This window comes from Phallusia mammillata, chromosome 6, assembly GCF_965637545.1.
Source record: "Phallusia mammillata chromosome 6, kaPhaMamm4.hap1.1, whole genome shotgun sequence".
Lineage (NCBI taxonomy): Eukaryota > Metazoa > Chordata > Ascidiacea > Phlebobranchia > Ascidiidae > Phallusia > Phallusia mammillata.
The window spans coordinates 20,483,361-20,509,486 of record NC_137257.1 but is presented as its reverse complement, the minus strand read 5'-3'; the positions used below and the strand labels follow the sequence as shown (position 1 = coordinate 20,509,486).

Below are 26,126 nucleotides of genomic sequence, written 5' to 3'. Positions count from 1 at the left end.
CCCAGTTGGGGTCGCGACCCACAGGTTGGGAACCGCTGGCTTAAAGTAAGATAATTTGCGGACCGGCAAAATATTTACGCGGACCGGCGGTTGGGAACCACTGATTTAGACAACCCGATTTTGTTACAGTTTACACGTGACATAACTTCACATACAAATTCAGCTTATATACCGTTTGCAGGAGAAAAAGTATCGAATTCAAACGCTATCGGGACCACGGTTGGCCCCATAAAGCAATTCTGGACATTAAAGTTGTGTACAAAGTTAAATATCAAACCGTTACACTTAATCTGCAGTTTCTATATTCACAAATAGAACAACACAGATGGTTTCTGGCACACAAAACGTGCAACCTTAATAAACCTGAATGTAACAAACATTTAGACGTTTTTCTCTATTTGTATTTCTTATTGTTTTTCGTACAATGTGTGAACAAAAAACAAATCATACCACGAAACAAATACCATAATACTGCATAAAAATCATTCGCGCAACGCATCGCATAGCGCCATTAAATACTGTAATGTTTGTGTCAAAAATATGAAGAGTTTGACCAGCAAATCGACTTCATTTGAAACGGCAGTACCACAACTTATTTGAAGATCCTGGTTAGGACATTTGAAGCTGAAGAAATCGTGGTAAACTATTTGACATTCTTAGAATCGGAAACCTAAAATGTAGAAGCTTGTGATTAACGATATTGCGGTAAAGAAAATAACGTGCTGCCAAAATACATGTCACTGTTAAAGGTATTCGTTACGCAGTGGCTGAAAAAATGTCTACAGGTGTGCGGTTTGCTTTGATTTAAATTGAAATTGATTGAGTATGCCCAACAATATAATAGTGAGTTTAAAAACAATAAATCCTTCGTAAATTGTTTTCATTAGTTTTTCATGTGTGATTTGTACGCCAATGTACGGTACTTCAGTTTGTTAGGAGTAAAAGAATAGGCTAGCCTATTTCTTCAAAAAGTAATAATAAAACTGTAAATATATTTTTTTAACTTATACTAAAGCATTTTTAGTGTGAGAAATTTTGCTTTACGGCGTTAAAAACTAAATTAGGCGACAAAGACAATTTAACAAAGATATGGTTTACCTGAATATCTGGCAACTGGCCACAGATGTGGTTCTTTGGCCATAACGTTGGATGATCGGGCAGCAGACAACTCAGCTGCAAGCGACGCACCAGCTCTGACCCCTGCTGATGGCTGAAGAAGCAAGGAGCTGTAGCGTTGATCCAAAGAATGGGAGGCAGCTGCTGCAACGGCCGCCGCAGAAAGTCCGTACAAATCAGACACAGCCGCGCTTGAACCGAAAGACCGATTCGGAAATGAAGAATGGCCGGAAATTGACGATGAAAGTCCGGCGTAAGCGTTCCAAGGGTCTCCGATCGTGTTATTAACTGCTGCAGCGGCTGCAGCGTGCTGAAGGTGATTTTGGATGCCGGCTAAGCTACAAGACGAAGAATATGGGTCAAAGTTTGGGGTAAGATGGTCCAAAGCGAGAAATCTGGAACGTGCGGTGTGGCTGAATGGGTTAGGTTGCGGTCGGGACCCAGGTAGAAGTGAAGAAAGGGCGGAACCTGCTGTGAAGGGTAAAGGGAAGCGTCGGTGGGTGACAGGGGGTCGGTATTCGGAATTCCAAAAGCTTGGTGGAAAGTTTCGTTTGATCATCGGGGAAGTGCTATCTGTAAAAGCAAAACAAAGTTAGACAAACGAAAAATTCACGAACCACAAAAATGTTGTGCTTAAAATCGGTGGTATTCTTTGTTATTACAGAAAACTAACAATTTTTTTAATGTGAAGAACCTGAACTGTGAATTAAGACAAACCCGCATGTATCGGTCGATCACAAATAAAATTTTAAAAAATAGTTAAAGCCTATCTTGGTCTTATATGTTGCCTCAATATAAAAAATGCATTCCATTTGTAACGGTTTTTGTTATACTTGCGTGACAACATTAATTGGAGATGAATATTAAAAAAAAAAGATTTTAACTATTTGCGTGTGTTGTGAGTTGCACAAGTAAAAAATTATACTGATAGAAAACTGCAATTATTGATTTTATCTTTACTAAAAACAAAATTGCTAGCGATGTAGAATAAAACGTGGACATTTTATTCAGCAAACGTTTAGACAAAACAATTGTCATCACCATAACTTAGGTTTTATCTGCTTAAAAACATATGTGCAAAAAAATTCATTGCATCAGTAAAGCACAATTTTTTAGTGACCGTTTTATTGCTGTCTGTTGACATCAGTTTGAAGCGCAGGGCAATAAACATTTTCAAATAATTTCTGTCTATTGCGGAGTACGCGTTAAAATAAATATTAATACAAAGCCTCCAAAGACTTAAGCGTGGACTTCTGACAAAATCTGCACTAATAAACTCATTTAAATAACCGCTCCACAGCTAAGTTGGACTCACCCAGCTTAACCGCCCTCTCGTGGTGAACTTGATTATTTATTTATGATGGGGAGCTCTTTGGACGCTCTTTAGTTAAGTCGGTTGTCGTTGTTACGACACGTGCTAGGTGTTAAGTGATTGTTTAGGGCGTGTTCGGCTGATTATTATTTTATGAATGGGCGCGCGCCGCTAATTGAAAGTGTCATTGTGGCATTGAAAGGATTTAAAAGACGACGGTCTATTGAGTAGAATATATGTATTGGATTTTCAAATAATTTCTTTTAATTTGTTTCGTGTGGGTTTGCACAATTATAAATACACACTGTTTTTTGGGAGAGAATAATTATAACACGCCAATACCAACATATTGGTTTCGGCTTGCCTATTGGACTTTCGAAAATTGGTTTAAACGCTGGACCATCATATATACGCATTTAGACCTTTTTTCTACATCGAGGCATGTTTGTTGACTTTCTGCTGTCTTTCGTTGAACAGCGAAAATCGTTGAATTCGTATAATTTGCTATTATATCTTGCTTTGTGTAAAAACTGTGCTAAATATTGTGACATAGGGATAACAAACAAAGTTTATGTTGTAAGTCAAATGCAAAAAATGGCTTGTCTTCCTATTATTGTTTACCATTTGAAAAACGTTTGCCCTTCCTTTAAACTAGATTTGAAACAGGAAAAGAACATTTGTATCTGTTAGTCTTTGTCGAAGCACTGCAAATTTACACATATCTTAGAGTTAAACATGTGTGTTTTTTCTACAAATCCGTATTATAACAAAAAATATCGCACCTTTGACTGAGCTTGATTCGTCCCCAAGAGCCCGACTGAAATGAACATCTACTTCGTCGCTTGTGCTGCCATCAAAATAATTGAACATCACACATCGTGGACTGACGCGGTGCGCTGACGGGGTTTTGCGCTTTTGAAGCCGGCAAGATGACAAATCGGACTTAGGGCTCAAGCGTCGCGCAATTTCACCCTCTCCTGAATCGAGCGATGAAGATGACGGTATTCTTGATCCAGTCGCCGGATTCAAAACATCAGAAACCCCGCAGTTATTATTTTGTGGACCTGATATCGGAGCTGTATTCGGTTGTTCAAAAGAGTTAGTACGACTAAAGTTATTTTGGTCTCCAGACCGTTTGTCGAAAAGACAAGAACTTTGTTCTGGACTGCCTTTGTTTGCAAATAAACAGTTAGAAGTTGCAGTTTTATCCTCTTTGCCGTTTGAGATATGGCTAGAGTTTTGGGGATGAAAGGACGCAGTCGGAGTATCGAATTCCGACGGACTTTTAAAGTTCATTTTCCTGCTAAAAAAGTCACGCTCACTCGAAGAGGAATGGTGTCGACTTGGTCCGTATCGAGACTTCTGTAAAAAAATATCACAGACATCAAACAATGGTCTTAAAATAAAAAGAGCCTTACAAATTATAGTCGCAGAGTGGTAACCAGCCTAGAACCCCAAATGATAAACTAAGTTACCCGAGTCGAACCCGATAAAAAAAACGATTGAGCTTAGTACAGTGAAATTGCAAAACGAATGTTGCAAAGTATGAAGTCAGCCCTAAATTTCCAAACTTAAGCCCAAACCGACCCGAACCCGAACCGACCTGCAAATCTGCGGCAAACATACTTTTTAAACACCGCTTAATCAGTGATTTAAACGTCCTACCTCTGTTTGATACGATGAATGTTTTCCTTGATACGAATGTGCAGCATATGGCTGATACAGTACGTCCAGGCAACTCATCACTGTACGTGGGAGATTTTATGGGGAAATTATTTACACAAAACAAAGCACGAACATGTGACCTACAAGCAATAGCTGCATGGTTAGTAATTGCTTTCTATGTTATACGAAATAAACCTGAAAATAGCCTAAAATGGCTTTATTAATTTGTTTTCTAAAAGGTGCTACCCCAGTGTGTTTGCACATACAGACACAGGCGATTATTGTATCTATTGCGCTGATGCTAAATTGTGTTTGAAAAGTATCAACTCAGTTACCATTAAAAAAATTGCTATGTTCACAATACATTTCAATTCACTTGCCAGATTCATGAAACGAAAAGGGAGAAATTTGAATTGTCAAGGAGAAACTAAAAATAAATCTGTTTTCCCGCAAATGTTAAGGTCAATTCCGAATGCAAAAATACAGATTTAAATAGAATATCCTCAGAAATAAAAACAGTGTCGTATTGCCTTGCATCTTGTTGCCAACGCTATGACTGTTTTTAAGCTGTCCTGTAAATACCAGTTTTAACATTGCAGCAATGAGCCTAGCTAGCCAAGCAATAAAGAGTTTATGTTATATGCCTTGTAAACATGCCGCAAAAAACTTACAAATTACGTTAAACAACACGTTGTTTCGAAAACAGCCAGGTCACTGCTCGGAAATTTTAATGTCCCATAGAGTCATTGCTCGCCCAATTGCTAACTACTTTATGTCCTGCCCTGTTAGCCGCACTGGTAACCGCTTGACTGCTGCTGAAAACTATGGCGCATTTTTCTGGTGAAAATCATCCTTATTGTAACAACATTATTGTAACGAATGGTTTTGGTTGTCAAGTGTTTTCCAGACACTTTTCAAACGCCTGTTTTTATGAATCATCTCGTGGGAATTCAAGCCAGGTTGACTAATAGCTGTTGTCAGACAATACAAAGTCAAAACACTAAATGACTAATAGATTTATATTGGCTGTAACTTATATTGGTAAAACTGCATTTAATTACAAATATAGCATAACTAATTTCGTTGACATGCTTGCTGACCTACGTACAACCACCACGAAACGCCATTTTCTTTTTCGACTACTGAACAGTATCAACCGTATGCACACCTATGGCAGAGCAAATGCCGACAAGCGCTTCGCTTGGTTTTGTATTTAAAGCGCGCCGCCGAAAAAGGTGGGACCAGGGGTTTTGTATCTAATTTGCCGCGGCGGTATCGTGCTCTAACTAATATATCGTGCTCTAACTAATCCAAAGACTTACCTAAATTAAATAGCCAATGAGCGATTCATGAAACTACCGTTTGGCAAAAAATTAAAAATAATTTCAAAATGTCATTTAAAATTGTGGCAGAAAAGGTACTTTTGTTGGTATCGATTGGTGAGTTTTGTTCAATAAGTAAGGTTAAATTCATACTCTTTTTTGGCTGCTGTTAAATTTTCCAACTATTGATTTCACGATAAATTTAAAAGCGTGCCGTCTTTGCCATTTTTGTCAAACGTTTTAATGAATGTTGTAAGCCACTGCAAATTTACAGTCGGGCATTTTTTTCCGATTAAGGAAGGGTGTTTTGTAAAAAACTGCTTCTATGTATTTTGACACATCTAACGTAACAGTGCAACCCAAATTTTCCAAAAGAACATCGGTTGACAGAATCGTAAAAAAGTTTGAATAAAATCATTTACTATTGTTCGTTTAAATCAAATACAAAACACATTGCAGTGCCCACCCAATTTCAACAAAAACACTATTTTGTCAGGGCAATGCCGTTTATTTGACAAGCCTTATTAAAAATAACATTGCTTTCTCATTAACGGGTAACAAGTTTCTAAATTTTCGTGACAAGTTTCTAAAATTAACGACTTTGAAGTGTCCGTTTTAAGGTCGATTAAACCTTAAGCCTTAACATTGAATTTTCAATTTCGTGTTTATTTTTACTGTCACATAAAGGTATGGGCGCGGTAGGGCTGGCCTAGATCACAATTAGGACCACACCAGTTGACCAGAATAGGATTCATTACGATTCAACGGAGTTCCATACAATTCCGTGCAATCCTCCAACTATTTAACCTTCAGCAATCATTTCAAGCATGTAGCGCTTTGTGACGTAATACTACGCAATGTTTTGTGACGACATAGCTGCTGGATTCAATGCCTTTGTAGGCGGGAAAGAAGTAGCCTTGCGGTTGTGTAGTCATTTTGAGGGTTTTGTTGAATACATTCTGTTGAATAGCTTAACATGTTATGCAGGGCTTGGCTTGTAATTCTTTTTGTCAACCCTATCACTGACACTGAAGCGTTGAGAGGTAAAGCTATTTGCTTGGGTGTTGCCTTTTTTGAAAAAACAAATTTTATTAGGCTATAGCAAGCAGACAAAAGGTATTTTATTGCCTGGTTTTGCCTTGACTACTCTATGCTTTGCCTTTTTATACTAGAATATCAGAAAACGAAAAAATTTTTGCAAACAGTAGCAGTAACAATTTTTCGGTTTAAAATTTTGAATCAAGCATACATTCTAGAATTTTTTTTATCATGTCTGAATAGTTGTGGATTGGTCAACGTATCAACCATTTTGAAACTCGTTTCAGCAAATTAAACCATCTGGTTAACTTCACATAAACCTTAAAATACGGTTTTACTTTACTAAAGGCGGCAAAGGTTTGGTAATGAAAAATATCCACCTTTTTAGTGCAATAGTTTCAATTTGGTTATAACCTTAAAAATTTGTTTTGCAAATCAAAAAAATTCGACCTCCATTCGATACTAGCGAAAACTCACGTATCAATACATAGTCGGGTCGACCAAAGCATTTACGCCATCTTGGAAGTGATGACGTGATCTAGTAAAAGGGTGCCTAGAGAAGTAATACCATGTACTGGTGGAGCGTCATAAGAAAGCTAATTGATGGGCAGACCAAGGGTTTGCGGCGGTCGCTATTTTTTCCTGGTCTTTCAGCACCTGTCTTGGCCGGCGCGTACTACCTGTCAAGCATTTGTCGTGTTGTTAAGTGATTTCCACGGTCTAGGAAAAACGCACCGAATTTCTGCGCTGGTAAAATCTACTCAGATTTAAACAACATAATTTTTCGTTGCTGTTGGTTTCCTTTTTTCGTAGTTATAACAGAAGACAATAAACGGTCTAGTTGCTTCGAAATATTACGTATATTATGGCTGGTTTCTCAATTTTATCGCAGAAAATTTTTAAGTGCTAGCCTATATTACGTAAATTCAACATTTTTTCCTCTTTGTATAGTCAGTTTATTGGAAGGTTTTGAACAAATATTGTTTTTTTTTCTATACTTTTTCACACGATGTCTTTGGCGCATCCAAGATAAAAATATAAACGACTAATTAATTTACAGCGGTCTAACATAATACCGTAATATGTAAATGTTTTTTCCCCAGCACAGAAGCATTTCTGGCATAGGCAGACACGAAGTAGGGTAATACATTTTACGGCTTTAAATTAAAAAATGTAGCAATTTACCAGTAATGAAGTTTTCTTGGCGATGATCAAAGTGTATGTTTAAGCATTGGCTAGCCACAAAACTAACGATTCTGTCTCCAACAAAACCACATGGTGTCGAATTACAAAGTTCATTTGATACTGATGTGGTTGCAAAGGGTTTAACCACTGCCGGTAAAACACTTGTACCTTTTTGTAACTGGTAGGTGCGAACCTATCGGGCTTTTCCTGGGTGACGTTGTTAAATGAAATGTTCCTACTTCCCTGTTGACATTGTTGGGTGGTTGTGATATTTTTAACGGCGGTGCCCAATGGGTGTCACCCTGACTAAAACGGATGTGATATTTTGCATAGGGTTTGTCGCATTTTTGTGATGATAAGAACTGACTGGAAATTTCTGTGTGCTGTGTGTTTTCGGGTGGGGCCTTGACGTTTTGATTTGGTTGCATTAAATAGGGTAGGTGTTGCTTGCTGATATTGGGACCATGGTGTTTGAGTATGCATACACCATGGTTGCCTATAAATAAAACAAACGTGAAATAATAAACGGAAACTAAATAAACACACGTGATACAAAACGATGTTTTACATGTAAAAAACAACAATTGTGAAAGATTTACTGTTAGAAATTTTCCGTTGTTTTGTCCTGCTTACTCATATAAACTGACACGCAGGCGTTATTTTGGTTGCGAAAAAACAATACAAGTTCGCAGAATATAATTTTCCGGACCACCTTCAACCAGGTGAAGTAGGTCGCATTCTGTTGTATATCAGCAAACACGCGCAGTGACAGCTGTTTGAATATAGCCAAGCCGCAGTCAAGATATACGCTATGGCATCGTACGACACCTTTATTTGCAACAAATGCGACCTCAGTGCTGTATCAGCAAGTTACCGTTGTTTAGTAACCAACTAAGCTACATTTTTTCAGCTTAGACCGCGACTGCTGGCTGCCGGTGGGGGCTTAAAGTACCATAGGTGTGAGATTCATTACTTAGGCCAACAATAAGAGTCATGACTATCGGTGTAGCCTTACAACGACCTATGGCTGAGGTTTTGTCTTCCAGCTGTACGTTGCGCCAGTCTGACAGGCAGGTGAGGGCATTGAGGTCAATACTGGTCAAATCCAGTCTGTATTATGGTTAACGCTTTGCAGGGTGTAGTTTACCATGCATCTTTGCAAAGGGAAACAGGTGTAGCGTTGCGATGGTTGTTGGGCAACAATGATATGAGTGTTTATTAACATTACCCGAATCGCTTGTTTACGTGGTTTGACAATATAGTTAATGAGCAAGTTTGAGGCATCGAACTGTACTAAAGTTTTTTTTTCTTTAACATTGCTATTACATTCATTTCTTTTTTTCTAAATATGTTTTGTTAGGAACTTTTTGTCTTTGAACGCTTTGGCACACAAAACTTGAGTGGAAACTATCTTGTTAAAATCGTTTTGTTAAACATTTTGTGCCTGCATTGTCTTGTGCAGACAATTGTTCGTCACCAGCAGCACTGATGAGGTCTTGTAGGTTGAAACAGTGTGCGCTGTCTGCAACTATACAAGTTTTGTTGTGTCTTAAAACTTAGATCGTTTGCCTGACCAAACGACAATCATGAGAAATCAAATGTGGCGTAACAAACATTTGTCACTGCCGGGAAAGAAAAGTTTCACAAATCAACTTTTGACAAGCCCCAATTCACACGGTCGCTGCAGTCACTGGCATGACCCCGTTGCTAATGGGTCGCCCAACTTTTAGTCGGCTAAACACCCATGACTTGCACGACTGGAAAGGTTTTGTTATGGTAACGTTGTTGAGTCTTATGTATTGTTGCTATTACTGTGTGATTTCACAGGCTTGATGAACTTGCTTAAAAAATGGTGTAAATTTCAAGACTGTAAACAAGGTATACCGTATTGTAAATGGAAAACATGTTTGTAATTTGGACCATGGTTTTGAAACTTCATTATTTTGATATTTATTTTTCGCTCTTTAATTATCTATCGAATAAACCTGAAAATATATTAAGTATACCTTTTAGATAGATATAACACCCACTAAAAATAGGCACAAAGTAGAACCCTTTGGCCTATGATTTTAAAACTTTCTGTTACATTGAATTTCAGTTTGCCAGTTTGGTCTCCCAAAAACTTTGATGATATACTACAACCAACCAAGTCAGAAGCTTTTTTATAAGTATGTAGTGCAAACGAGGGAGATTATAGTTTTTAGTTGAGTAGAATTGCATTAATGTGGCATTTTTTCTCGTAATAATTTAAAAATCTTCCAAATTAAGCTGTCTTAGTTGCATAAGACCATTAAAGTGTCTAAAGCATGGTAAACACTTTTTGGGATGCGGCGTGTTTATTTCTTGCAACGGGAATAAGAGACACAATGACGGACGTTAAATATCCATCACTGGAAAAACTTTAACCACTTGTCAGGCTATTGAAAGATTGTGACACCCGTCGCGTCGTCCGTCTTCATTAGCCGGCTATTTCTGTCAAAGGCCCGTCAGTACAGAGGTAAGTTGTAAGCGATTTTAACCCGGATACGCTAACATCTCACACTCCTGGAGTCATACATATTGGCACAAGAATTTGCCAAGAGTTGTTGTTAAAGGAAAAACTGTACTTTATATTTTAAGGTCATTATTTTGTAAAGAAAAAGAAATAAACTTATATGTTTTGTTTTTAAACGTTTGAAATTTTTGGAATGTTAAATTTTATGTGCATGGTCACTAGACTATACGTTTGGAAAAATGTCACAAACTTACGTAAAAAGAAGACTAAAAAATTACATTAAAACCGTTTTTTGTACCAAATTACGTTTATTTGTGACAGAAAAATAAAACAGGTTAGCCATTTAAGGCAGAAAAATCAAAAATATAAATATTTTATACCTAAGAACAGTCTCCCTTTAATTCCTACCAGTTTTGTAAGCTTATCAAAGCTTAAGCCCAATCGAGCTTGTCAAACGGCCGCTTGAAATCCCATCGACAAGTCAATCAATCCACGCTTCACATCCCCTAAGGGTCAAAACGTCAAATTTTCAGCCATTTTTTTCAAGTTAAGCAAAGCAAATAAAGGCCCTATTCGACAATTAGGCACAGCCCATTGTTTCGCAACACAGCCCAATTCTCTGTTTTGTACCTAATTCTTTGGTAACAACTACAAAAGTGCTTTAACGCCAGGCAATTGAAACCAGAGCACTTAAAGGTATGAATGATATATAATGTGTTCAGGACATTCTTCAAAATCAGTTAGGGTCAACATTTTTCGGAAACTAATCGTCAAGGTACGTCAGGCACTCCAAAAGCACGATTTCAGTCTACAAGCAGGTGGAATTTGAGACCGGCATATATCAAACGTCTTCGGTTACCTTTGGCTCTTCGAATCGCAATTACTCAAATGTCTGTGGTGAACAACTTCGTCAAACACCTGGATTGTTTTAACTCCGGAATTGCTGCAAATATTTTTGAAAATACAGTAGCCTACACTTCGGTTAAACCAGATTTTTAATGGCTTATTCGGACAAAACGTGAGGTACAAATGATTTGTAATGTGGTAAGGCTTTAATTAATCGAAATCGGTTAATCTGGATCCTCGCAAAATCCAGACAATTGTTTGGTCCAAACGGGTCCGGATTAACCGAGGATTACTGTAGAAACATACCGAAGAGTACAGGTAGTTAATACCCAACACACACAAAATTGTATCAAAAATTATTTTCTGTAATGTTGGGTACTTTCATTGCTAATCTTCTTAAAGCAACAATGGCGGAGCGTTTTTAAAACGCTACTTAATTTAATTTTGCTGGAATTCTTGTTTTTGGTACAAACATTTTAAAATATGGTAACTAACAGCTACACGGCGTATAAAAAATGGCGAAATAAAATAGAAGGCACGTGCATTTTATTAATGCTTATTGGTGACGCGTAGCAGCCATTTTAAGTTCCACAAAAACGAATCTAACGCTAGCTCTGCGAGACCGACAGATAAAACGCTTTTGTTTCCGCTTTCTAAAGCACGTGGCACCGTTAGGATTAAATTTAGGGAGCAAAGACTACTTGTGGTTTAAACATTGGTTGAAGTTGCCACGCGCATTGAAAGTTTCTAGCACGATTGTTAAATGTTCTAGAAAGGGCACACGCGCTTTCATGAACCAGAATCGAACATCAAAGCCAAATAGGGTTCAAGTACATGAACGGCGCCTGACGGGGGTTGGTATGGGACATGGGTCACTGGAGCCGTTTAATGAACGCGACCCCAGGGTGTGGATGGACTGGCCCCAATCACGTGCAAAGGGGGCTGGTGTTGTTGGAAAAGTGTAACTGTATCCGGGGGCCGATTTGACCCCGTTTCCTTGGGGCTTCGGGCCAAACATACCCACTTGCGTTTGGGGCTTCTCAAAATTTTGGGCTTCTCAAACCCCTCATTTGATGGTTTGCAAATCTCAATGGGGCGCAAGACGCTTTGAAGCATTTAAACGCGGGAGCATTACCTGTTTTTCACCCCAACCGATTATATTTGTTTCACAAAATATGTTGAATTTTGTGCACTGCTTTTCGATTAGGATTAGATTGCATCAACGGGTTGTTTGCATTTTTGCAGCAGGCAAGTTTTTGGTTGTATATAAACATTATGTTTCCTTTTGTTTAACGACAATAGGAAACTACATCTATGTTCTGACAAACAATTGCTACTGGAGTACCGACATTATTTGCTCCCACGTAGAAGTGATGCTAGTCAAAGACAACCGAATTGAGTTTCGTTTGTCCACATATTTTACACAGACCCACACTTTTCCATGCAAAAACCTGTCTATACCTCGTTTTTGGTCGTGAACTTTTCTAGGAATTTTTGCAGATCAAAAAGTGTCGTATAGCTGCTGCAATAACACAAACTTTCACTCAATGATTTCATTTTGTAATTTTTTTAAGGTGGACATTTATTGCAATATTTTTCACAATTAGGGCCGCGGGATTTGCCTTTCCTACTTCAAGTATGTAAGTCATAAACCTGACCTGCCTAATTTTTCTCCACCCAATACTGTACGACATCAAAGAAGTACGGGCAGATTTTAAAGAGAACCCTGACAAAAACCTAACCTAACCACGTATCAATCTTTACTATCAGCAGTGGTTTGTTCCAAATCACATGATTCTTCTGTTTTTATCCTTTCAACGTTAGTTGCATTTTCCAACGACTTGTCCTCTGAAACGTTTCCAACTTTTGAATCAGCTGCCTCTTCCATTGCGATGTTATCTTCTGTTTTGTCCTTTTCTTGCGAGGTCTCCGGGTTATCATCCTTCTCACCGCCATCCAGAAGATATTGCTCCCATTTCTTAAGGCGGACTTCTCTTTCTTTGTCAGTTTCTTCCATCTAATATGAAAAATTATTTTTTAAGATTCATGTAACTGATGATGGCATGAGGATTTGCCGAAACGTTTGAATAATAAAGAATGTCGTCTTTTCACGTCTATTTGGTCCGTTATTTTCCATAGGAATAAAAAAGCAAAGCTAAAAACGCACTACAAAAGTGCTAGTTCCCAAACAGACATTCAAAATGAAATAAATGCAAAATAAACTTTTCTATGATATTCTTGATGCTTTTGCCGAAATCGCTATTTTTACTTCAACCGATTTTTTAGGGCCATTTGTTTAATACTTCACTGCACGGACTCAAAATCATCAAGTTGAGAGTAAAATTCGCCTCTTTGGACGAACTGTGTTGTACATTTTCTTCAATTGACCGGCATAGAATATGGATTCGTAGTATGTGTAAAACTGTTGAGAATTTGGAAAATGTACTTCTACATTTACGAACCATTGAGGACATCTTGGGGGTTTGCGGACCCAAGATTGGGCATCGCTTATCTGAGGATTTTTGTCAAATCTTGAGTTTGAAAATTGACCTTACCTGGTAATTTGTGGCTCCGTCCCATATCTGAGCATCAACGCTTTTTCCAGCAAACCATCTCCCGTTTAACGCTTTCTGACACTCGATGGCAGCATCGATCTCTTTAAATGCGACAGAGCAAACCCCGTCTGGGTGGCGCTAAAGAAAAACAAGACAATACACATTACAACTAATTTGTCCGCAATATAAGTGCCAAAGAAAATCCACATCGCTTGAAAGGGTATATGACTGACACATTTCGCATGGGCAGTGTTTTTTTAAGGTGTTTTGGGGGACCGAAACGGGCCCCCAAATTTCTCCAGCGGTTTCCCAAAATTTGGACTTGCAACTACAACTACAGTTTTTGGTATTTAGATGAAACACTTGCGGTCTCTTAAAACTACTTAGCGGTCACCCAAACCAAACCTTAAAAAAACCTGCGCATGGGTACCAGAGTTGTAAACGGGTCTGAAATTGGCCCGCACTCGAAAGTACAGCTCGAAGCAGGCCCGAACCCGAATTGTTTTTGAATGGCCGTTTAGGCCCGAAAGTTTGATTGACAAGCCAATACATTGAAGCCTCAGAAAAGACCAAGACAACGAACACAATAGACAATTGTTCTTAAACAAGGCGTTTTAGGACTGTTTGACATTAGGTCAGGTCCAGCAACTGACTACTTAGCTAGTTAAATTTGTTGAAATAGAGTGTAAAGTCAGGCCCGAATGAAGTCCGTTTTATTAAGAAACCTAAACCCGGCGCGACTTACAACTCTGTTTTGATGTGGACTATACATGGTAGCAAAGATGACAATTGTTAAATATTACTTTATGTAGTAACCAAGTATCGCTCACTGCATGCGTACTTTCAGTTTGTCAAGACCTGTATTTCCCACGCCTGTCAGCTAATGAATCACAAAACGTCAAGAATGATAAAAATCAATCAGGACTAGCGTAGAACCACAAAGCGTTTCAACATTCTTTCGACGTGGGCCACTTTGAGTGGAATGTGCTCGCATAGTTTGTTGACAAGAATAATTGCTAGTCAGAGGTGGGCAAATGTTATAAATCGGCTTACAAGAGACCCACAGGTTTAACAATCGACCCGTAGAAAACTTTAAGATGCTATGAGCGCTTACCACCATTAACAGCGGTTTAAAAGATTACATCAGTAGGGACTTGGGGTTACAAAGTGTCGAACTGGGGGTTCCTGCTTACTGAAACAAAGGTTGTGTTGCGCAATGGTAAGAATTACATTGAATTACGTCGTTTGAAATCAATGACAACCTATTTAGCACTAATAATTTTTTCACACAATTTGTGCAAAACAAGAACAGGCCTAAACAAAACTAACAATCGAAAAAATAGCCTACACAAGTGGTTCCCTACCGGGGAGGAATTTACTTTCATTTTTACATTTGGTTTGTAGATAGATGCTTTAGCTCTGGATAAAAGACCCAATTTTCAATGATCTTTGTATGGTTTAGCATCTACCATGTGAGCTGTTGTGAAGGAATAAAAATGTTTTATAGTTATGGGAGGAAGTTGTTAATAAAGCTTGGTAACCACCGGCCTACACATTGAAAGTGCTTAAAACGTTGTCTAGGTTTGGACCAGTGAATTACAGTAATACCTGTAACTGTACCAAACATGTTTAGACTGCACAATTTTAGAGTTTATATTTGCGCGTATTGCATTTTAAGACAAATATGTGAGCTAAAACCGTTTTTTTTTTTCAGGTCAAAAAATCTTTATTTATGACTCAAAACATAAATATGCATTTTTAACATTTTAGGAATCTGTAACAAGATATAGCAGCTTGTGCTTGCCAACACATTCCAGTTTATCAGTCTACAATGCAATTCGTGGGGTTCAAACTTACAAGATGAGGTTTTAGTGCAACTGAACAGGAAAAGTAAGCACTGGTCAATGGTGTCGTATTTTATCACATTGTAAGCTGTTTCGAAAGCAAAAAAATACCGAAACGCACGGAAAATATAGATCAACTTTTCCTTGAAATTCTATTTTACGCCGAATTTATAATAATTTTTTGATACGTTATTTGCTGTATGTTATTGGACGTGTCTAATTTTCGTTTCACAAATTTATTTTTACTTATTTCTGGCAAATCACATCACAATTTCTTTACAGAAACCAATTCACTTTTACAGCTACAAATTTAAAAGAAACTCAAACTTAAAATGTCGTTTTTTCTTTCTACTTACTCGACACCTTTGTAAGTGTAAGACGCGCCAAAAACAACATTGTGACGTCATAAAGAGCAGTACAGCGTCACAAAGCTTATAGAGGGCGTGTGGATAATTTATTATAAGGGTGATTGGGACCCCACACAAATAAGGGGTGTAACCTAATTAAGGGTAATTATATTTGGAGAATTTTGCTTTGCAAAGAAAACTAGGACGCTCCTGAACATTTTTTGTGAGTTTCGGTTAGTGAAACTACAATTATTGATTAGACAATGGTTCTGATAAAAAAGGTGACAGACCTCATTCAAATGCAGCGCAAAACCTGCGGGAATTCGCAACGCTTGATTGGGCGGAATGAAACGCAATTTCCCGATGCTTTGCGGTCAAGAAAAATCTTCAAAGGGCAGCCGTTTGTTGTAGCCGCAGAGTTAGGGACGGATTACAATAAAGCGCCTGTTGCTGTCCCGAAAAACGACACGCCATTTCCGATGTTTTGGAAGCCTGGAACTCACCTACAGGGGTGGGGGTCTTGTTCGGTTAAACCGGCGGTTTTTAAACTCGACTGGAATGTTGGTACAAAGGCCTCCGTGTATTTTTGCGAAGATTTTTGAAGACCCGAACAGTTTCTGTTTCGCGTTGAAGAGAAGACTCAAGCTAGTGACGTCATTCTGTACAGTGACAGATGGTAGAGCTACTAACGTAAGAATTTACAACAGATAGAGTTCGCTAAATACCGATGGATGGCGTAAAGAGCGCAGCATTTTAAACCACTGCACAGGCCGAATTAAGCCCTTCCGATGCCCTTAAAATTTGGTGCCCCAAAGTAAGGAAGCTTGTGGGGTTGTTGGCAAGGGAGGCAAAGATCTGAAATATTATTTTGGGGTAACATTTACATTTACAAAAGACGACCCAGTTTTAATTAAAACAACGACTCGGTGTTGCTCTTAAATACCAAGATAACAGTAAAAGCTGGGTGGTGGCCATTAATGGTTTACTTTGTAATGATTGATCCAGCTCCAACATTTTTTCATGTGTTTTCACCTTAAAAGGCGTTACAACAACAAGACAAAATGTACAGAAATGCATCTCCTTTTTTAAATTAAACCGAAACACAAAGAAAAATATATGCGTTTGTTTAGGCTTACATAATTCACCAAAGTAATGGATTACTAGTTACTACATAATGATGAGACGGGAGTAACAAAAAAATTGTTTCAAAGTTTTAATACATTTCTACAGTTGACTGCACTTAACGGGCCCAGATGTGAACACACCAGCGGTTACTGGTATCGTGGGAAAATCGATGCACATTTTTCCAAATGAAAACAACAACAAACTTTCACAGTGCCACCTGCTAAGACGATCATGGGAATCATTACCGCAAATTTCCGAAAACAACCATTCGCCAACTTCTACAGGTTAGCCAAGTAGATTTCAGTCTTAACCAATTGGCTTGCAATGAAAGAAAGTCTACTTTGTATTCGAAATATTTGTCTATCAATAAGAGAGTGTTAAAAACTGAGAGATTTAAACCGAACTAAGGACACAACTCCAGAAAAATTGGGATTTTAACTTCAGTATTAAATCCCATGTTTGAATTTTTATTTGTAGCTTATCTCTAGTCATTCCAAACTTTGATTTTTTTTAACACACTGTATAAGCCTAAAGTGGTCTGGCGTAGGCAGCAAACCTCGGTTAATCTTCGCCTATTTTGGACAAAACCTAAGATGCAAAAGATTTGTAATGTGGTAAGACTTGAACTAATCGACATCAGTTAATCCGGATCTTGCAAAAACGGAAAAAAATTGGTCCAAACCGGCCCAGATTTACGGAGGTTTACTGTATTTACGATTTTTATACATTTTTCCACCCAAACAATACGCATCTATAATATCTTATTCAAAGGGAATCACAAAAGCACAGACGATTTCCTAATACACACACAATGCAAATAATAAGGACACACATTTAAAAAATAAAGTCCCCTGTTGGGCGGCAGATAACCTATGAGGTAATGCTTCCATGCTGATAGGGCAAAGGAAACGACGGCCTTTATCGAAAAACAACAAACAGATATCTGGGTGGGCGATCAAGCAATAGAGCCGACCACGGGGTGAACAATGCGCACGGCTTTGCACATCACAGCAAATGAAAGTGTCAGGTTGCTGCTGAACAATGCTATGGGTTGTGGTGTGAAAAATTTTATGAGGAGTATTTTAAACAGTTTTTTTTGTCACGCTGTGCTCGGATTGCGTCATTTAATGACGTATTTGTATTGTCGTAAGTTTTTTTTTCAAGCGTTAATTATAGTACAATCTAACATCAATGCTTAAAAACTCAACGGCAAGTATAACTGAATCAGAGTTGTTTGAATTCGGGCTAAGTTTGAACAAAAACAAGCATCATTTTGGCCTGACTTTCCAATTGACCACATTTGTGTCGTAATTTAATCTCACATTGGTACATTAAACTTTCGGTCGCATACGAACTAAAAAAATGGGTTGGGACCAGGTTTTCGGGTTGTACATTCAGGTATGAGCCCCCTTACAACTTTGAATCGAAGTATGAACGAAATTACAATAGACAAAATAACTTACATCACAAAAACAAAAATTGAAATTTTGTAAGTACAGGTGTAACTGTAAGTTAATTGGGAAAAACAAAAATCTATAACAAGCAAATTACTTACATCGAAAACAATAACTTTTTTTACGGCTCCAAATTTTTCACATTCTTTACGCAAATCGTCTCGTATGTCTGTGATAAGAACTGGATCTTCCTAAAATGCAAAAGAATAAAAACATGGATGTTAAAATTAACCTTAAGGTTAAACTTTATTAGTTTTTGCTTGAGGCAAATAAAAAATTGGAGAATACCAACGACAGAAAATAGCAATTTATTAGTTTTTCTGCTGATATTTTAGTTCTAATATGAAGGTTTTCTGTTTGATCACTTAAAAAATATGAGAACAACATTGCGTCGTTGAATTTAATACATATTTGTGGACTTATTTTCTTTTGCAAAGTTTTTTGATACGCATTTATTAATTAGATGGCATACTTTTTTCCCTGTACAGTCTACATTCAAAATTTTGTATTTTTTCGGCTGATCGAAAATTTTAATTGCATATTTTGGGGGCAAAACTTATTTAGAAATGTATGTTTTCAACATCCCTGGAAATCCCATTGAGATTTGCCGGGTCTTGAACGTCACTAAAACGATGTGTCGCTTAATAATAGATACCAACATGTACGTGTGAATTACAGCCGTATGTGATGACTCCACAGCGCCCTCGTGCGAGACATTTTTTTTTACTTCTCACCTCAAACTCGCTTGGATCGAACATGTTTTTAAGGATCACAACTCGATCCGTTTTCGACAAAGTTTCTTCTGCTCGGTTTAACCTCCAGTCCAACTTCCTGAAATTGATTAAAACAGTTTTTGCATTGGAAAAATCATAGCGTTTATGTGTATGTTCTTTTGTAAATTTCATCTCGAATAAACACTGTGATTTATAATACAATTTACAGAAAAACAAAAACGACATTATTTCTTATAATTTTACAGAGCTTTACATTCTAAAGGCAACTTAAACGTGACAGAAAAGTTTTATCTGCTTAAAACAAGTTATACATGTTTTCAGTTATTATTTTTTTGGATTTTGCTGTCAATGTTTTTGAAAAATTGACCCTTGAAAAATCATAAAAAAGACCTCCTAATCGAAGAAGCAATGTACCTAGTGGTTAATTATTTGCTAAATGATCAGAAAAACAACATCGCATTTACTTTTCTTGCTCTTTCTGAAGTTTTTTCTTCTCTTTTTTACTCAGCATTTTCGGTTTCTTTGTTACATCATAATTACCCTTGAGTTGGAACTCAGCCTCTTCAATATGAAGTTTGTATCCTTTGCGTATTTCCATGTCATCAAGAATTTGCATTGCCAATTCAACGCTTTCCCTCTAAATACAAAACCAGGCAAATTAACAATTTATACCAGTGAGTTCCAACCAGGGATAAATAGACACTATTTAAAAAAACAATCTTTGTATATAAATGTGTAAAATCATAGAGCCAACAAATGATAAGCTGCAGATAGTGCACACTGTTTTGACCTGTAAGGTGCACTGATGAGACCTTATAGGCACTGTCCGCAGCTGATCTTTGTATGATTTAGCGTTTATTGTGTCGCATATTAGGTAGGAATCAAGATGTTTGAATTGTTAAGGGGGGAATTTGTCTATAAAGGTTCTATTCTGTACAACAGTGGTTCTCAAACTTTTAAGCATGCGACACATTAAAAAACTTCAATTTTCTTTTGCGGCACACTTCGGAGGTAAACATAAAAAACTTGTTCAAAGAATATTAATTTTCAACTTTATTCTGGTGGCTATGGATGTTTTTCATTACCAATAACAAAAATATGAGGAGTTGTTATGCACACCAATATTTCATCATGGAATCCTAAAACACGAGGGAATGTTTGCACTTTAAAATAGGAAATATTTCGCGGCACACAGTTTGAGAATCACTGCTGTACAATATGAAGTTTGCACATCCCTGAAATACGTTAAAATCACATTCATTCTGTTTACTACAGTTATAAGGGAAAAAGTTTTGTGATACAGGTTGGCCAGGCATTATTTTGAGGCCTTGCCTTAAACAAAAAGTCTAATGTTTGGTGCAGTACATGCTGATTTATTGCAGCTGATCAGTCATTATGGTGGTGGCCTAACGACTCAAATAGACAGAAATAGCGACATGCTTTACTATTCAACGTTTTGGCAAATTTATTCAATTTTTTATGTGACTTAAGTGTTTATAAACTGATGTAGCATCCTATACTGATGATGACATGACCCTTTTAAGTCTATTTGGGCCGTTGGATTCCTCATTACACCACTTCAAAAAAAAATACACAATAAACATCTTTGCTGAAATTATACAAAGTATGTTAAAATATGTGTACTATGTCAAGGACCAAATAATATTGATTGTGGCCTACATTTGTGTTGAAATGAAAGGGCATCAAATATTGTACACACCTTTAGATAGGAGCAGAGCCCATCACCTTTTGGATTACCAATCTTGTCCAAGTAAAGTTTAAGTTTTGGTTCACCAGTTAGTGGATTAGGAGTTATTATACCACACTTGCCCATTAGAGCAGAAAACTCTTCATGGGTCATATCTGGTGGCAATCCTGGAAAAATGATATCAATGTAACTAAATGGTTGACAGCACTAGTACATAAAAACAAGAAATTTTAAAATTACCTGTTACATAGACACTGGTGTTTTTTTCTTTGTCCACATCAAACCATTCTGAAATAAAAAATGCATGTTTATTTAATTAAGATGAACATAAATTCATAACTGGGATCAGCCCTGAAGCGTCATGTTTATTTAATCACTTTCTTTGAAGATAAAAAACCATTTATTTATATCAGGGTAGACCACGGCATGGGAGTGAAGCTTAGTGCATCAAAAACGTTTTGTATACAATCATCGAACAGTATTGGATAACTGATTGCATTAACCCAACAAAAAGTTTAACCTTAGCCTAAAAAAGCCATAACCCTAAACATTTAAGGGTTTAGGGCAGGGGTGCACAGCCTGCAGTCGCAAAGACCAGTTTGTGCGTCCGTGAACATGTTTACTCAAATATGCGTACTGGCGGCCATGACATAAATAAAACTTTTTTGCTAAACATCTTGATCTTCAAACTGCTCTAAACAGATTTGATGACTGAAATGAGTATTACCAGCCTAGTAGCCATCATATGCGGTAGATTTTTGTATGCATATTGTGTGCAAACAATATGAAAAAACAGGTACCACAAGTGTCACAATATTGAGTATGATGTCATAAACAGTTAAAACTGATCATCAAACTGATTAGCTCAATCTGTGGATCAGATCAGAAATTAATCTTGACTTATTTGAAGGTATATATATATGATATAAACCTAATTCTTTACATCAGTAATATTAAAATAAAAGCAAGGACAATTGGCGGCCGTTGGTGAAATAAGTATATATCTGTGATAGATCAACACAAATGCTTTGAAAGAGTTGCATGCAGATTTGCAGGTTGGCAACTGTGTCCCAGTTGTTTACACACCTGGCTTTGAAGCTGGTCTTTTTTGAACGGTTTTGGCCTTTTTCTTTTGCTTTGGTTTAGATTGATCATTACTTTCTTTCCAAGACTGTGTGTCTTTGTCCCAAACAAAATGTTTTCCGGATTGTGGGTCAGTGTAGCTATGCGAATAAGAAAACCAGTATTTATCATCAATTTTTTCAAGCGCCAAAGAACAGCACTAGACACAAAACACACATTCCAGTTTTATCCCTTTCAATGTAATGCATACACACTTCCTTTATTTATAATGTGTACAGTAGTAGGTAGGGATGGGCCTAGCTGAGCCAGAACCCAAATACTCGGTACCGAGCATCGCTGTTTTTAAAGCTCGTTGCTTAGTCGAGCAGTTGCACAAACTGACCCGAGCATAAATTTGCATGTTCATGCCCTGCTAAAATACGTAACGAGGGTTCGAAAGGGTATCCAACAACAAAAAAGAGCACCAGGCATCTCACATTAATGCTCTATACATGAATAGAACATTTTAGTTTTGGCACATCCCTAGTGGTAGGTTTAGAGTAGGTGATTCCACTGTTCAAGGTAGTTGAAATACGAACCTTGGGATATCAAGACTGAAAGGCAAGTGATCACAATATCGATGTCTGTATATACAACTTACGATTCTTGATTGCTCCAGTCTGTGGATGGCAACAGTATCTCCCCATCATCAGACTTCCAAACCTGTTCCTCTGTATTCCATGTATATTTTAATCCAGTTTCAGGATGAATATATGTGGTCTTCTCTGAAACACACAAAAAAAATATTTTTGTAAAAACTGTAGTCTGGGGACAAACAGAAAACATTATTGAGTTACAAAATAGCAACATGGCTTGTTCTGTTGAATTTAACTACCTCCAACAAAAGTTTGATTTTGTTATGTTAATTATACCTTCACCGTTACCACTTCCATCTCCAGTGTCCTTGATCACTTGTCCATCTGACTGCCAGGATTTTGACTTTGCATCCCACTTGTAGACAAACCCACTTTTCGGGTCAGTGTACTTAAAATTATCAGCATAGTTACAAGTTTCTGGGGTCCAAGAATTGCTAGCTTTGTCCCAGATGTATTTTGTTTTGGTCAAAGGGTCCATATATGAGGCAGGCCCAGCTGATGAGGCTTCTTCATTTTGATTGTTGTTAGCTTGATCATCAGATGCTGAATAATTCGCTTGATATTGTATTATCTGGTCGACAGACAGCTAAAATAGTAAAAATTAACATTGTTATGTAAGCGACGCATACAAAAAATAGTAGCAATATAGCTCAAAAATTGCCTATGTAAGATTTGGCCAGTTTGAAAGAACACAAAATTTTTTCTGGATAAAAAAGAAATTTGAACTTTTGTGTGAATGTCATTCTTTACAACCTAGAAGATTATTGTGCAGTTTCAGAAGAGTTGCTTATAGAGCACAGATATAGAAATATCAACTCTTCTCAATATAAAAACAATAACACAAAATATAGTCAGTGGTGGGATTCAGTCGGTTCGCACTAGGGTTCCTCTATTTCTCGACTTTTTCGTTTCTCGAGAAACGAGAAGTTAAAAATCCATTTCTCGAGAGTCTCGAAATTTTTATTTAATTTTCTAACAAAAACAAACAAAAAACTTGTCCGATTGTACATTTTTCGCTTCTAGTAGCGATCGCAAGTAGTGATTCGCTAGCAAACCAGCAAAAAACGAAGCGACTGTGATAGATCTTATACAACGAGGCGTGACTACGGCCTGGGAAAGGTGAAAGTTTAGCAGCAACGCACGCTAAAAATCGCTGTTTTGGAAGCAAAATAACAAAGTTATGTGCCCAGTCCGCTCTAGAGGCGAGTTGAAACGAAATATATACGTAACAAGAGGTGTCGCATTTACTTTTTGTTTAAGATACATGACGTAATTTTTCTCGAGAAATTTTTATTCATTTTGCGAGAATCGAGACTCGATTTTTTCCAGATTTCTCGAAAATTTCTTAGCGAGTATTTCTCGAGAAGGAACTCTAGTTCGCACCTATGCTATAGAGCCGTCCCACAAAATTGTATGAGATCAGCGAACCAGTTAGCATTACTGGTGACTGTCAATAGACTTTTTGTAACAGAACTGGCTGAAAAATATTACTTTTGTGATGGAATCAGCTGACAAAAATTTGAATCCCACCACTGAATGTAGTTACCAGTAATAACACAAACAATGGACCAATATTTTTTTTAACCTTATTGCATTAGTCTAAGCCAGGGGTCGGCAACCGCATCGCCTAAAAGGTTGCCGACCCCTGGTCCAACTCTAAGCCAGTGGTTCCCAAACTTTTTCATATTTTTTTCAAAACGGTCTCTTTGCCATTATTTCGAGGGCTCGCGGTCTTTAAGCCCAAATGTGTATTTCATAAAAACGAAAGTTGATTGCAGGATTTTAGCTAGTTATGCAAAATTGCGCATAACAATCATCCAAAGACAGCATATGACATCACAAACAGGACAAAAACATTACGATTGTGCAGGAACAATTGCATTTTTGATAGTTGCCATTCAATAAAGGCCATTGTTTAGCAAAGGAGACAGTCGATTCTCAATTCTACTTTGATTTAAACTTATTTGGTGGCACAAACTGACCCCAAATAAGATTATAGAATTACTTCAACCGCTTCGCGGTCCCCCCCAAATTGCCTCACGGACGCCTAAAGGACCGCGGACCCCAGTTTGGGAACCGCTGCTCTAAGCATTGTCTTATTTTAACAAAAAGTAAAACCTTTAATTTTTATGTTAATAGAAATAAACTTGTCAAACCTTAGGAAACCAAGCCTTCTTTTCTTCATCCCACTCATATTCTACTCCATCGTCATCAACTTTTGTGGTTTTCTCTTCAAACAAGAAAATTACCTTAAAAATCAAAACAACTTTTTGCAAAACATTATGCCTTTGGACTTACTTTCATCAGGAAGTTTTGTTTGAAGCGCTAATTGTCTTTGAAATTCTTCGTAATCCTCAGGTTTCATAGACATATTGATGCAAGTTGTTGGAACCTAATTTATTGCCACAAAACAACACACTCACTTTTCACATGTTGCAAATTTTGTTTTGTTTCTATCAACGTTTTCGTGTCCAAATTGTTTCCCTCCTTGCGTCTACGTACGTTAACGTACATCTCATACGAATAAGGCAGTTTGAGAAAAATAGTTACGAAACAAAATCGAGAGCCCTGTCAAATTCTATTAGCTTCCGATCGTATTATTAATTAAAATAAGAAAGCATTACATTAAAACAATACAAAAACCTAGCCAAAGTTTCGCATGAAAACGAAAACAAACACAAAGGTTTTTTTTCCGAAAACGACGGTCAGGTAGAACTAAAATACGTCACAGCTGGACACGTAGTTCTCGGTCACCAAGGTCAGCAAGAAACATATATAGGCTACAATGCATAAATATTGTTCCAGGTGCTAAAGATTTTGCTATATATTTGGATTGTAATGTCTTCTTCCATTCGTAAAATCATGGTTTCTTCTGTGTGTAATAATGCAGAAATGTTTTTAGTTCGTTCATTCCTCCCAGAAACATTGTAAAATTGGTTCACATAAAAGTGTAGCAAAAATTCATAACACAGAAAGGTCATAACGAGTAGGTATGCAATAAAGTTATTTGCAACCTGCCTGTTACAGCGGTGCCCAGTGTTTTTTGTGCAACATTCTCATGTGTTCCTATGTTTGTTACGTCAAGGCACACGTAAACAAAGTACAATACATTACAAAAAAGCGACCAACCAAAGCATTGCACACCTTCAGTAGCATTACACGGTTGTAATTTCCAAGTTTGTTGTTTTTGGGTAATTGATATGCCATATATTTTGCCAGAAACAATCTGTTCCAGCAACTGCTTGTTCGTAAAAAATACCTCGTGCATCTCACGACAGCTCAGGGCATAGGTTTACTTTTTCCTGTAGCAGGGATTTGACTGTCATTTCACAAAGTTTGTTCCTTGTAATTGTTGAAAATAAGACAAAATAAGGTCCCATGTCAAAAACAAGCACATTTCTTTGAAATTAAGGACAATAAATTTTACAAAGACATTGCCCTTAGAAATAAGGACAAATCTTAGAAATCAGGACGGTATGGCAACATATAGGGTTGCCTTCGACATGGTCCCCAAAATAAGGCCACCAAAAGAATTACATTTTTATACGAAACGAAACAAAGTTTTTGATCAATACTAGTCATGACATGTCAAACGCCATATTTTTGTTCAAAACGATCTGTTCCAGCAACTCCTTGTTCGTAGAAAATACTTCGTGCATCTAA

General features: G+C 37.4%; 2 protein-coding genes across 2 annotated transcripts; both read right to left on the bottom strand.

The window, feature by feature from the left end:
* Window positions 1–392: 392 nt before the first annotated feature.
* Window positions 393–4,292, bottom strand: LOC145233126 (uncharacterized). Its single transcript, XM_080097786.1, has 4 exons — window positions 4,094–4,292; window positions 3,211–3,790; window positions 1,099–1,689; window positions 393–670 (listed from the first exon to the last, which is right to left on the bottom strand). Exons 1-4 carry the CDS (start codon window positions 4,169–4,171, stop codon window positions 657–659), a joined length of 1,263 nt encoding a protein of 420 aa, XP_079953912.1. The 5' UTR covers window positions 4,172–4,292; the 3' UTR covers window positions 393–656.
* An 8,267-nt stretch (window positions 4,293–12,559) lies between these two features.
* On the bottom strand, window positions 12,560–24,971 carry LOC145233267 (uncharacterized). Its single transcript, XM_080097964.1, has 12 exons — window positions 24,762–24,971; window positions 24,620–24,693; window positions 22,740–23,049; window positions 22,469–22,592; window positions 21,832–21,968; window positions 20,986–21,033; window positions 20,758–20,912; window positions 19,502–19,674; window positions 19,038–19,134; window positions 18,405–18,494; window positions 13,534–13,671; window positions 12,560–12,995 (listed from the first exon to the last, which is right to left on the bottom strand). Exons 1-12 carry the CDS (start codon window positions 24,832–24,834, stop codon window positions 12,732–12,734), a joined length of 1,683 nt encoding a protein of 560 aa, XP_079954090.1. The 5' UTR covers window positions 24,835–24,971; the 3' UTR covers window positions 12,560–12,731.
* Window positions 24,972–26,126: the final 1,155 nt, after the last annotated feature.